This window comes from Staurois parvus, unplaced genomic scaffold (genome assembly GCF_062004578.1).
Source record: "Staurois parvus isolate SC_StPar_1 unplaced genomic scaffold, SC_StPar_1.0 ptg000644l, whole genome shotgun sequence".
Classification (NCBI taxonomy): Eukaryota; Metazoa; Chordata; class Amphibia; order Anura; family Ranidae; genus Staurois; species Staurois parvus.
In genome coordinates, this window is record NW_028318440.1 from 1,695,225 (window position 1) to 1,710,169 (window position 14,945).

At 40.5% G+C, this 14,945-nt stretch overlaps 1 protein-coding gene across 2 annotated transcripts in view; it reads left to right on the top strand.

Annotated features, from left to right (window-relative positions):
- The window catches only part of ADAMTSL1 (ADAMTS like 1), a 453,013-nt gene that overhangs the window by 288,375 nt on the left and 149,693 nt on the right, over positions 1 to 14,945 (top strand). For both annotated transcript variants that reach the window (XM_089693959.1, XM_089693958.1), the window contains exon 15: positions 12,992 to 13,121. In XM_089693959.1, coding sequence (XP_089550085.1) covers positions 12,992 to 13,121 — 130 coding nt within the window. The remainder of the gene's footprint in view (positions 1 to 12,991; positions 13,122 to 14,945) is intronic.

A 14,945-nucleotide genomic window follows, 5' to 3' on the forward strand; every position in this document is an offset into this window, starting at 1 on the left:
AGTACCCTAATATATAAGGTTGCCTCATCACAGTGACACCTTACATAAGGTGTGCCCATCAGTGTGCCCCCTTACAGGTGTCACCATCAGAGTGTAACTTTCCATCATGTATCCCCATCACATCAGGTGCGTCCATCAGAATTCTCCTTTACATCAGTTTTCTCCATCAGAGTGCCCCTTTACATCAGGTATCCCCATCACATTGCCACCTTACATCAGGTATTGCCATCAGGGTGCCCCTTTACACTCTAAGTACTTTTTCCTCATATTTCCCCATCAGAGTGCTGCTTTACATCATATTCCCCATCAGAATGCCCCTTTCCATCACATGTGCCCATCAGAGTGCCCCTTTCCACAGTATGTGCCCATATGTGCCCCCTTAACCCCTTTGCGCCGGCCGCACATTTGCGTCCATGGAACTAAATACATATGTGCTGAGAGCGCGCGCCCTGCGCGCTCCCAGAACACATGTGTAGTACTCACGGAAAGGCCCCGCTCCGCTCTTTCGAACGGGACCTTTCTCGATCATGTGACCACCGTGACGCGTCATCACGGCGGTCACATGATTCCTAAACCACGCCCCCACCGCCCCGCCTCCCAGCGTCAGAATCTCTTAAAGGGCCGGGAGGAGGCGGCGTCAAGGGGTTAACATAACATGCCCATCAGAGTGCCCCCTTAACATAAAAAATGCCCATCAGTGTGCCCCTTAACATAAAATGTGTACATCAGAGTGCCCCTTAACATAAAATGTGCCCATCAGAGTGCCCCTTAACATAAAATGTGCCATCAGAGTGCCCCTAATATAAAATAAGCAGTATGCTGATGGACACATTTTATGCTAAGGGAAACTCTGATAAGCACATTTCTATTAAGGTAATTTTTTTTTTTACATTTCTGTATAATAAAACCTAAAATGAGCATAATCAAAGTTAGTCCTGGAGAAAAATTCAAACCTTATTAAAACAAAGAGACAAAGATGGGTTGATTTACTAACAGCAAATAGGCTGTTCACTTTGCAAGGAAATTTGCATTAGAGCTCAGTGAACTGAAATGACTGACTTGGGTATTCTTTGCAAAGAGAAACTTAATTAAAGGCTAAGTTTACCTTTAAGTGAAAAATAATAAAGTCACATATTTTGCATGTAAAAAAAAAATCTGCATTAGTTATTTTTTACGCAGGAGCCTGCAAAGTATTGCACCTGCGATAATACTGTACCCTCTCACTTATATGTTATAAAATATAACAATAAATGGGACTTGTAATTTATTCATTTACAGATTCCTGTGATTATCAGTGCAGCCCCATCAGTGCCTATCAATGCCAGATATCAGTGCCAAATATCAGTGTCCATCAATGCCACATATCAGTACCCATCAGAGCTGCCTTTCACTGCCCATTAGTGATGCCTGTCAATGCCCATCAGTGCTGCCTATCATTGCAGTCTATCATCACTCATCAGTGCCACCTATGAGTGTCAATCAGTGCTACCTATCAGTGCCGACTATCAGTGCCCATCACTGCCGCCTATCAGTGGCAATCAGTGTCAGTCAGTGCTGTCCATCAGTGCCACATATCAGTGCTCATCAGTGATTCCGGTCAGTGCCCATCAGTGCGCCTATCAGAGCCTCCTCATCAGTGCAGTCTAGCAGTACCCATCAGTGCCACCTATCAGTGCCCATCAGTGTCACCTACCAGTGCCAATCAGTGCCACAGATCAGTGCTTGTCAGTGTTGCCTAACCATGCCAGTCAGTGCCGCCTATCAGTGTCACCTATCTGTGCCGCAGTGCCCATCAGTGCTGCCTTTCAGTACCCATTAGTGCTGCCTATCTATCAGTGCTGTCTGTCAGTGCCGCATATCAGTGCCCATCAGTGAAGCCTCATCAGCACACATTAGTGAAGGAGAAAAATTACGTATTTACAAAATTTTATAACAGAAACTAAGAAAACCCTTTTTTTTCAAACTTTTTTAGTTTGTTTAGCAAAAAATAAAAATCCCAGAGGTGATTAAATACCACCAAAAGAAAGCTCTATCTGTCTCAAAAAAAATGATAAAAATGTGGTTTTGGTACAGTGTTGCATGACCGTGCAATTGTCATTCAAAGTGTGAAAGCACTGAAAGCTGAAAATTGGCCTGGGCAGGAAAAGGATGAAAATGGCTGGTAAGCAAGTGGCTAATACATGCAGCCTAGGTATCCAGAAAAGAAAGGACAGTGAGTGTGCCCCTCCTTTCAGCTGAACTAAACCTGGCCACATACCTTTTAAGTGTTGCAGGAATATGTGCCTTCACAATTTTTTGAGGTTGTAAGTGCTCCCAGGAACTGTGCCATGTTTATCTTTAGACTATAGGTCTCCTTTACAATAAGAAAAACACAAGGGGGCGCCAACCTAAGTCCAGTATATATAAAAAGTGTATTGGTAATATAGCAAAATAGCTACTCATAAGAAAAATAAGGTATACAGGCATTGGAACATGTTCTCGAGGGGGCCAGTACAGGGGCCGGTGATGTCTGGTAATGCCCGGGTCCCAGGATTAAGATGTGGAGTGAGCTGTCAGTGGTGGACTCTGGAACCAGAGGGCAACCAATGGAGATGCAAGGACAGGTCAGGTGATGAGTCAGGTGATGCATTTCAAAGCTTCCACTTTTTCTTCAGACCAATAAACCTTTTATTTATACTTCACTTAGGTTGGCGTCCCCTTGTGTTTTTCTTATATTCCTACAGAGTCTTCTTCACTCTATGGGGAGCTACTACCATTAGTGCCTACACCATGGACTATATGGACTTGTTTTTTTAAATGTTTCTAATTCATGTTCTTAACCATTTATACTTGTTGCGGTGTCACTAAGCCATTATCTTCTCACAGCGCCAAATCCTTACATTACAACTTTGCAATAAATCTCTGCTTTGCCCAAGCAGGGCAAAGCAACAGGTTCACCTTTGTGCAGACCTCCACAGATCTACTGTATATACTTCCCTTCCTTTCTCTTCCGCACTGCCATGCTCAACTCAAGGGAAGTCTAAGCTAAGCTTTGCCGTAGTCACAGCTTACACAGGGCTATGGACTTCTTTGTAATATTTCTGATTGACCTGGCACTGTCACTTGGATAAGTCACATGCTCTTTTATATCCAGAAGCACTGGTATTTCCATCAACTCTCAGTTCTGAAAGGAGATGTGGGGGAGAAAATGTATAGTAGGTTAAAAAAAAAAGAGTTGCCCTGAATGAGAAAACCACAGGTTAGCTTTAAACTAAGCTTCTTGATCAAGAGGTGATGGACACCTTGAAATCAAGCTTTTATCATATATATATATGTATGTATGTATGTGTGTACTGTATATGTATGTATATATATACAAATTTCATGTCATTTTGCAAGAATAATCTTTTTGTTCTCATTATACTCAAAGCAGTAAGACTATTCGAGGTAATTTTATTGTTTTTAACTGTCTCAAGAGATGAAATTGGATCGTCTCACGTATAACCTTTCACCTTGCAGAGGTAGCAACCAGAAGGAACTAGTTAGTAATTTAGCCTGCTGTTGCTTTCACAATTTCCCAGTGCTGTCATCAAATATCATGTAACAATTATGCCATTCTGTTATATATAAAAAGCACTGGACTCTGCTTTGTTCCAAGCTTGGCGATCCACATAGAATTTGTCATTTCTGCCCATGATTCGTGATCCTTTCCACCATCTGTCTTTTTTTCTTTATCCCCACTTTGCTTTTTCCAGTATTCTATTGGTATGAAGTGACAAGAGCTAAAAACAGCATGGGTCAGTATGGTGCACATTTGATTAAATTCTCATTTAAAAGAATTTCTTTTCTAGCTATTATTCAAAACTTGCTGAGAGGACTTGTGTTAAGCTTGCAACCTGTGCATGAGGAGATGACAAGTTTTTTTTTGTTTGGTAGTTAACCGTAGTGTGAAACCATTATAACCTGTTGCAGGTGGTCAGTACAATAACAGTTATGATTTCAACATACAGAACATTGTTCAGTCTCCAAACACTGTCAAGACATTGCGTATTTTTGAAACTTCCCATTGTTTTTATAAAGGTATTAACTGTGCAACCTGTTTTAAAGGTTGTCCAAACTGAAGCAGTATATTTACGTCATCTTAAAGTGCCCATTAAGTGTAACTAAAGGTAAAAATACTTACCTTAGTTTCAATGATCTGATGCCCATGAAGTCCCTTGCTGGGGCTGGAATCTTCTCCCCTGCTTCTTCCTGATCCTGGTCTATAGCTGCCTTAATTGGCCAGCATGAGATAATGTCACTCCTGTGCATGCGCACACTAACCATGGCACACAGGCAGTGCGCCAGAATGTAAACTGAGCTACGAATGCGCAGTGCAGTGTACATTCTAAAAAGATTGTGAACAGGCAGGTAAGTGTATTTTATTACAGAAGAGACATTGTACCTCTCTTATGCAATAAAGACCTGTTTTGTTTGCAGTTTTCAGTTTTTACTTTAGTTCCGCTTAATATATGCTTGAGCTGCACAGTTAATATTATAAAAAATAAATAAAAATAAAAAAACACAGCGCAAAAAAAAAGAAAAATATATATATATATATTATTAAATAAAATCACAAAACTTAAATTAAAAATATATAAAATAACATAAAATAATGTCCAAATAAAAGTGCAAAAAATAAAAGTCCCTATCCAAAAACTGAAGATATCCTAAATCCAATGTGCTCCAAAGAAATAAATGAAAAAAAGTGCCGTATGCAGAAAACTTCAGTGTACTAACACCATCTGTGATAACGCCCTGGAGGAGGGGTGAAATGCGATGATGTAACGCCTGGTCTTTCTTCGCTACGCCGTGATGTCATAATACATAATATTAAATAACATTTTAAATACAGCATACTATTAGCCTTTACTAGTTCCTTTTCAATCTGACCTCCAGATAAGCAACTGAACGTTGACATACATATATTGGATTTATAATTTCAACCAGACGATTTAAATATATTAATTGTAACTATTATTACTACAAGAATATTTGTTAATCTAAGCTGACAGCTTGGCTAAGAACAAACCCGAAGCCTACTAATTGGATGGCAAAGGAATAGCAGCATACTGATGGGATCACCCTTATGCTCAGTTTGCTGTTTCTTTTGTTGTAATCAATTGGGGATAGAGCAACTTTTACTTTTCTTGCCAATCAGATTCTAACTTCAGCTTGTTCAAGTAAGGTTTGGCAAATAAAACCCTGGAAACTGATTGGTTTCTATGCAGAGCTGCACCAGATTTTGCACTCTTCAGTTATAGTAAATAACCCCTCCTATGAGTTAGGCTAGTTGACACACACTCTTCTATTACATATGCTTTTCTGCAGACAGTATATAGGCATAGAGCTAACACTTCATCTGATCCATAAAGGAGAAATTCATAAAATTCTTGGGAACTACTTTGCAACCAGCAGCTGTTCAGACAAGACCTTATAGTCCTTACTACAGCATATACCGTGCTGTAGTAAGGACTATATGCACAAGATAGGGTATAGAATGCAGTACTCAGGACTATGTAAGGTGCAACATAGCACATAAAGTGGAGCAGTCTATAAAACCTACAACACAGTGTACAGAGTGCAGTGGTCAAGACTATCTAGCATATACAGTATTGCAGTCAGGACTGTGTAACATAAAATATTGCATACTGAAAGGCTGATCAGGACTGTAATATATAATGTATAGAGTGCAGTGCTCAGAACTTTGTAACATCCAAAATATCATATAAGGTACAGCAGTCAGGACTAAGTAACATACAACATAGTGTAAAAAATATACAGTAGCAGCCAAGACTGTTTGGTAAGCGCTTCTCCTTCATTATGTAACATACCACATAGTGAATAGAATTTAGGAGCAGGGCTAATGTACAACATAGGATACATAGTTCAGGGGCCACAACTTTGTAGCACATAGATTTTAAAAAAAAGAAGGACTATGTAAATACAACAGTGTATAGAATGCACTGGGTAGAACTATGTAGATTAAACAGTGAAGCAGTCAGTAATGTAATGTACAACATGATATATAAAATGTAGCAGTCATAGTGTAGGGGTCAGGTCTATGTAACTACACACCTTCCAATAGAGTACAAGTGTCCGTTATATTGGTGCTCAGTGTGTCCCCTTATATTGGTGATCAGCATGCCCCCTTACACTGGTGGTCAGTGTGCCCTCTTACACTGGTGCCCAGTGCATCTCTTTATATTGATGCTCAGTTCCCCCATTACATTGGTAGTAAGTTCAGAGTGCCCCCTTACATTGTTGGACAGTTTTCAGTATCTCCCTTACATTGGTGGTAATTCTTCAGTGCCCCTTACATTGGTGGTTAGTCCTCAGTACTCCTTTACATTGGTGTCCAGTTCTCAGTGCCCTTCTTACATTGGTGGTCAGTGTTCAGTGCTCCCCCTTACATTGATAGTCAGTTCTTAGTGCATCCTTACATTGGTGGTCAGTGTGTGGTGTCCCACCTACGTTGGTGGTTAGTACTAAGTGTCCACCTTACATTGTTGCTCAGTGCCCTCTTACATCAGTGGTCACTTCTTAGTGCCCCTCTTACATCAGTGGTCACTTCTTAGTGCCCCCCTTACATTGGTAGTCACTTCTCAGTGCCCTCTTACATTGGTGGTCAGTACTCAGTGGCCCCTTACATTGGTTGTCAATACTTAGTGCCCCTTAAATCATTGGTCAGTTCTCAGTTCCCCCCTACATTGGTGGTCAGTTATCAGTGTCCTCTTACATTGGAGGTCAGTTCTCAGTGCCCCTTGTGTTGATGATCAGTGCTTTCTGAGTTACTCCTGCTGATCAGCAGTACAGCAACTGAAAATGTTGTAATGGAGTGTGGACAGACACTGCACTAGTGTTTGTGTGGAACAGCAAGTGCCTCTGTAGATTATCATAGCACTCAGTCCAGTACTTGCTGCTGGGAACATGTGTGATCAGTGGTGGGTGCAGGGGTGGAGGAAATGATGCAGTGCAGACATCATCCTGGTTGCTTCACCCACAGGAAATTCTTAGTGTTCCATCCAGGTAATACTATGTGTGCTGTGTACTGAGAGATCAACTAATAAGGTGGATGGGGGGAGTCAGCGTACTGGCATGGAGCATTGTGGTGAATATTGTAAATAAAATGGCAGGCAGGCTCAGCAGTCTTGGGACCCTGGGCACTCCTCAGGAGATGTAGGGCACATGCCCCAGGTGCCCGGTGCTAGCGATGTGCCTGGCAAACCCATTGTGGTGAAAAAAACTTATGATTACAACATTTATCAGTTCCTCTTCTTGGACATAGAGCATGTGATAGAAAATATGGCTTTAACTTCATGTGAAGTTTCACACCTTTTTAACTTTATAGTCCTGTATTTCCCCATGCCATGATTTGCAACTAATTTACCTTAATGTTTTAAAATACATTTTTCTCTCAGTGAAAATGTTGCTGGATGGTCATTTCTCCAATGTTCTATGCTGGTATAGCTGAGTAACAGCCACACAACTCGGCACAAACATTCTTACACAGACTCATTTTGCCTAGAACGAGAGGGGGCATGTTTGACCAGATCTATTACATCATTGGGCGCACTGGCTGTCCATTAACTGCATAGTCACATTGATTCATTGTACAATTACTGTGGCAGGAAAGTGGAGGAAAAACTGGACTAGAATGGAGTGGGTGGTTGTTAGTATAATGTTTATGAAACTGTATATTTATTTCTGTGACTCCTATTGGGCTTGAAGGCTATTATTATAGGAGCGGATTTAGAGTTATCTTTATTCCTGTGTTTGCATGAAACATGATTGGACATGCAACTATCCAATAAAAAATGGATCTTCTGTCTTATCAATTCCTTAATTCATGAGAAACAACAAATCAGTAATATCAACAGATCAGTAATCATCTGTTTGAAAGTGATTGTGTTTTATGCTGTAAGACTGGAGTTTTTCTTGTTTCCAATGTCAAATTCTCAGTAAAAATGTTTTGCTCCCATTTGTCCTTAGTGCATTGGGTATATTCCAAGCTATGCACGACTATTTATTAGTGAATAAATACCTAAAAATCTGATAGAAGATACTGCATTCTTTAAGTTATCACCTTTTGTAAAGGCACAGTTACTATAGGCATTATGTAGAAAACACGCAAAGCTTCTGTAGAAGGTATTTCTATTTCACAGCTGTCCCAAGAATGACTAAACTCTTAAACAGATAAAAGTGATTTCAAAGATCTTTGCCTGTGTAAGACACAAAAATCCATGGTATGAAGTATACAAGTTTTCTTTTGAAACACTTAACAGTGATGAGCTCAGTAGTACTACATTTAAAGGAGAAGAACAGCCAGAGCTCTTTTGGCTATACTTCTGTGGATCACAGGAGTATAGTTCATTATGCTCTCCTATGACCCGTTTTCAGCTGACAGTGGGTTGGAGCCCGTTGTTAGCTGGGCCAGGCTGGAGAAAGATCCCAACATTAAAGTTGGGATCCACCCCAGACTCTGGCACCTGGCTCAGCCCTCCACAGCCCTCCACAGCCCAACGCTCTAGTGAGCACTGGGAAGGGGGGGGCACAGCAGACAGCGGCTGATCGTCACCGCTCCCTGCTCAGAACAGCTGTGAGAACTCAGTGTTCAGTGGTCATGTGATTGCTGAGTTCTCACCCTTAGAGCTGTTGGGGGGCAGATGCAGCATTGAACTAATGCTGCATCCAGCTAGGTAAGTATGACTTTTTAGAAAAAAAAAAAAAAGAAATGCCATATTTCTCTGCTTTTGAATCTAAATGCCATACTTCTTTTTTTATCCAAGTCAAGATACACTATATTGCCAAAAGCATTGGGACATCCCTCTAAATCATTGGATTCAGGTGTTCCAATCACCTCCATGACCACAGGTGTATACAATCAAGCACCTAGGCATGCAGACTGCTTCTACAAACATTTGTAAAAGAATGGGTCACTCTCAGGAGCTCAGTGAGTTCAAAATTTGAAATTTCTTTGCTACTAAATATACCAAGGTCAGATGTTAGTGGTATTATAACAAACTGGAAGCAACTGGAAACAACAGCAATTCATCCACAAAGTGGTAGGCTACATAAAATGAAAGAGCCAGGCCAGCACATGCTGAAGCACACAGTGTGCATTAGTCGTCAACTGTCTGCAGAATCAATAGTTAAAGACCTCCAAACTTCATGTGACCCTCAGATTAGCACAACAGTGCATAGAGAGCTTCATGGAATGGGTTTCCATGGCCGGACAGCTATATCCAAGCCTTACATCACCAAGTGCAATGCAAAGCATCGGATGCAGTGGTGTAAAGCAAACCACCAATGGACTCCAGAGCAGTGGAAATGTGTTGTCTTGAGTGACAAATCACTCTTCTCTGTCTGGCAATCTGATGGATGTGTCTGGCTTTGGTGATTGCCAGGAGAACGGTACTTGCCTGACTGCATTGTGCCAAGTGTAAACTTTGGTGGAGGGGGGACTATGGTGTGTGGTTGTTCTTCTGGTGTTGGGCTTGGCTCCTTAGTTCCAATGAAGGGAACTCTTAAGGCGTCAGCAAACTAAGACATTTTGGACAATTTCATGCTCCAAACTTGGTGGGAACAGTTTGGGGCTGGCCCCTTCCTGTTCCAATATGACTGTGCACCAGTGCACAAAGCAAGATCCATAAAGACATAGATGAATGAGTTTGGAGTGGTGGAACTTGATGGGCCTGACCTCAACCCAATAGAACATCTTTGGGATAAATTAAAGCGGAGAATGCAAGCCAGACCTCGTCCAACATCAGTGCATGACCTCACAAATGCGCCTCTGGAAGAATGGTCAAACATTCCCATAGACATGCGCCTAAACCTTGTGCACAGCCTTCCCAGAAGAGTTGAAGCTGTTATAGCTGCAAAGGGCGGGCTAACTCAATATTGAACCTATGGACTAAGACTGGGATGCCATTAAAGTTCATGCCTGTATAAAGGCAGGCATCCCAATACTTTTGGCAATATAGTGTAGCTTTTGAATCTAAATTTCCAAATCTTTATAATTTACCCTAACCTTTAAGCTCTGAAGTCTACAATAGCAAGTTAAAGGAATTTCTTGATTTTTATCCCTTAACTAAATTCAGTCCAACACAGCTGGAAGAATTTAAAGCTGAACTCTGGTCAAACAGCTAAATACACAGCTGAAACACACACATACAGTATATAAGATGTTACCTTCCAAAAATGTTGGTTTTTCAATTACTCTTGCTCTTATGATCTACACACCCCTGAGAAACTGTACAGCCAGAAGGTGACACAAGTGTTCACCACAGCAGCTTCACAGCTACTTGGAGCACTGGCCAAATTCCATTCCTCTCACTGGACATCAATTAAGTGGCAGTGCATTAGTAAAGTCATCCATGTGTTCTCTTCTCCTGTAAGCAAATTGCCAAGAGATAAAAACAGTAAAGCCCAGTACACGCTAGTAAAAAATTGCATGAAAGTTTTTGTAAATAGAGTGATCATTCAATTGTCTTCAGGTTTATGTACTGGTATCAAAATTCAATTCCGGTGGCCTGGATGAAAAAGTTTGAAGGAACTCCATGGAGAATTTTAATCGTTTCTTAACAGAACTTAACAGTTTCTTAACAGTTTTTGGTAAATTTGTCAGTGAGCGGTGCAAAAGAGCCGTAATGTGCTCAAACTCTTTGCCCCCTTTCTTTGTTTTTCCTAATATATAGAGGATTGTGGGAACAGGCCTTGGTCTAGGGGGGCTCTGGAGCAGGCTATGCCCCCAGATTTTCGTTGTGCCCCCCAGATCATTGAGAGTGCATCCACAAATCCATGAGACTTGATAAGGGGGACTCTTATAGGGCTTACCTGTAGGTACAGTAAATATCTCCTAAACGTGCACCGTTTAGGAAATATTTACTTTAGTAACAGTTGATGATGTCACCGGCGCATGCACACTGCGCTCTCAATGGACAGCATGCCGTTCATTAAGAGAGCTGTGCCATGGCTGTGACTCCCGCACACGTGCGTGGGAGTGACAACATTGTGGCTCGGCCATTGAAGTGACTGGAGCTTGTGAACTCGGAAGAAAGAGCAGGTGAAGATGGAAGCCCTGTCAGCAGTGACAGTGCGCCGCTAGATGGCTTTGTTGTTTTGTAAGGTAAGTCCTTCATAATATGCTAGTATCCGATGCACACCAGCACATTATGCTCTTAACTTGCAGGGTGATTTTTTTTTTTTGATGTTTACTACCGCTTTAAGAACATCTGTCAAGTTTTGTTGTTCTCTATGTCATCATGACCTGTGACACCCATTTCCGCTAATTCCTAATCCTAGTATGACAGGGACAGGAAGTGTCGGGAAATTCTTCCTAGTGTGGACAGAGATAGCAGTAACTGATCATTACTGGTTGGTTGGTTGATTGGTTGGTTGGCTAATACTACACTTTACACCCTGCTGTTTTTGCCTATTATGCAAACCAGATGTCTCAAAATAGGCATATAGCATAAATATTGCAAATATTCAAGAAATTGTGCAGACTAGAAATCCAGTTTTCTCAGAGGAATTATAATATTCAGGTGTTCATACTATTTATACCTACGTTTCAATACATTTTTCTGCTAAACACTGAAGCTTGTAATAGATAACCATTTTTACAAAAAACATGATGAAAGCTTTGCATGTTGTCCTGCTTGAGTGCATAGAGTTCTCTAAAACACTGATTAAAACTCCTGAGCCCTATGGGTGGTCACATCATCAGCATCATAAATAGTGTGCAATGGTGTGCTAAACAAAAGAGCTGCAAGCCTATATTCTGTTTCTCTAGCCACATACTAATTTGTCTGTGGATGACAAAGACGCCATTCACTATACAGACAAATCTTACTCATGTATCTTTGGTTGTAGAACAGTTGAAAAAAAAAACCTCCCAGATTTCTTAAAGATTCACACAGTGTAAGCTGGAAGCCCAGCCGAGCACATCCTGGGAATACGATATACATCAAATGCTGCTGATAAATGTTCTCTTTTATGGGCACTGCCAGAATAAAATAAAATATGACCACAGTATGTATATTTATCATGTGTTGTCAACATGTGATCTAGGATTATTGTTGGGCTGAAATGCTGGCAGTAATGTGCCAGATGGAGATGCTACATACAGTTGATGTGAGTTACGGTTCAGTGACAGCAGGAGATGTTGGCCTTCCATCCCGTGCTTTTTACAAAAAGCCTGCATAGCGAATAACTAAACTTAATGAGATTTGTCAAGTTCCACACTGCCAATACTCACAAAAGCATCATGAATACCTACTATAGGCGCTGTCACCTGAACATACATATGGTTCTGCAGCAGATTTTCATCTCTGGCTGCTTGTTGAAAGGAACCTAGTAGCACTACAGCCAACATTAAAACCCTTACTGCTCCCAGCTTCCCCTTCAAGTAAGTAAATATCTTGCTGATTAAACCCAAACATATAAATGTCGAAATGTCTTTTTTCCTTTCAAGCACACATTGCATTCTGCATTAAATTACCATGCTCAAGACTTGTTCGTTATGAAATCTGGTGACGTTTTTAGAGGCTTATTGGCAAAAGAGTGTTTCCTTTTAGCTCAGCTTGGCTTTGGTTAATGTGCCTTGACTGCCAAAAATAGGTGAAATATAGAAACTTACACTCTCTCCTTTTGCTTCCTACTCACTATCCCACACACTGGGAATCATTTATCTAGTGCCAGGTTGGGTTGATTTTGCGTGATTCCATTTTAACTGCATCAGTATTAGTTTAGTTGCATTTCAGTGTTTTATTATTTCACCACTTTTATGCTTTACAGTTTACCTAATTCTCATCAATTAATAATCAAAGTGTTTTTGGCAAACGCTGCATTGTATGGTTTTAATTCTGCTTACTGTATGTACTACATTTTAAAACAGCGATTATTCTCTGCTCTTATATCAGGCTTATTTTCCTGGATGTTGTTATACAAGGGATTTTTTTGATTTGTGCAGGTGTTCAAGAAGCCATAGTAGTGTGCTTGAACAAGCAGACAGGGGTAGCAATGGGTGAAAGTATGTGTGTGGCCAGCAGGCGACCTCCACCCCTATTGAAAACCTGCAATATGGAAGCATGTCCACCAAGGTAAGTCTACTGAATATCTCATTCTGTATCTGACTGTTGCTTGCAGCATTGTTATTACACAATATGTTTGATTATTATTTATTATGATAGAGTTTCTTTATCATGAATAGGTGCTTATGTAACATTTTTAGGATTGCCCATCTGTATAGGACAGTATATAACATATACGTATTGCTATATCAAAAACAGATCGATTTGTTACTGAGAATGTTTTACACTTTTTTTCCTTTAAGAAATAATATTAAAGACCTAGTGGACTTTTCCTCTGCAATAGCTCATGCTCCCTTCCTGATTAAAGAGCTCTAGCTCTGGCCAGGGCCTCTGCAGAGGGACCCAGGCTTTCACATTGAGAACTAGAGTTCTTCTCTAAAGCATGCTCTCAGGGGACAGTCCTATCTTCTCAGACAGTGGTACTTTCAAAAAAAAATTAACTGTAAGAGCTCTTTCACACTGGCCATAACCTTCTTAATCTGCATTTCCAATGGAAATGGGGACTATTGATGAACTTAAATTGGAAACCAACTTCGATTTGTATCAAATTGAAAATACTTTAATGATATATTTACTCTGTTAATTGTCAGTAACTACATGTTCAGTTTTTTCAGTTAATTATAAACATGAAATGGGTAGTTATGGAGGTTATTCACAAAATGTATACGGTTTTCATAATCTAGTATTAAGTATTAATAAGAAAAAAGCTTTAGACAGACCTGATTGCTAAAGATGAACAAAAAAACACACACTCAGATCATGATGCCATTTGCCCGCCTCTTCACTTCATCCAATCAGAGTAAGCATTGTATTCATTTATAAAAAAAAAACAAGTTTTCCTGTGAATGGCACTCAGTCTGACTTATTTTTTTCCGGCAGCAGGAGAGGAAGTTTCCACACCACTGCTGGAATACAGCGCTGTATACTGTATATAGTTGATGCTACATACAGTTTATACAGCACTGAAAGGGTGCATGTGTTTGTGAAGGAAATTGTTTATTTGTACTAGCTTGGCCCAAATGAACTATTAAAAGTTAACTGAAAGCTGGAGTTAGGTTTTAAGGAGATTTTACCTCTCTGTCAGCTAAATAGAAGTCATAGGAAGACCAAAAATAAATGAAAAGGCTGAAAAGAGAATCATGGTCAAAGTTTTTTAGTCATACTTCTCTTCTGGGTCTAAGGAGTGCACTTAATTTTGCACTCCTGTGATCTGGAGTCTGCCAACAGCAGGCTAAAGCCCGCTGTTGTCTGACATCACAGTGCCACTTCATGATTTGGAAGGATCCTGACCATATTAACGGGATCTACCCGGATGCCTTACTGGAATGCCTCTGAGAGCCTGAGAGGGCTGCTCCCGCTCCTCACCAGCCCATTGCTCCAGTAAGCGCTGGAGGGACAGAACAGAGAGTTATAACAGACAGTCATAGCTTTCTGCTCCAGGAAAACTGAGAACTGAGCTGTCGGTTAGTCATGTGACTGCTCAGTTCTTGGGCTTAGAGACGACAGAGTACAGCTGCAGCATGGAGGTGAGTATGTATGTTTGTTTTTATATAATCCCACACTTCCCCTTTAATAAATGAAATTGAAAGAAAATGTTTAAATGGGGACACTTGTCTTAAGGACAGAAAGTGAATAGAAGTTTTCCTAGCTGAACAAAGACAGCAAACCAATCTGACAGGGATTTCAACCATTAAAAAATAATGTAATAAACACTTTATCAGTTCAGTTCCATAGTAACCATGCTGTGGCTATTAAGGGTGTTATGTCCTTTTAACCATTTATTATATCAAGCAGTTTGTTTCTTTTTTACTTATTTGTACTTACTTTTTTCTG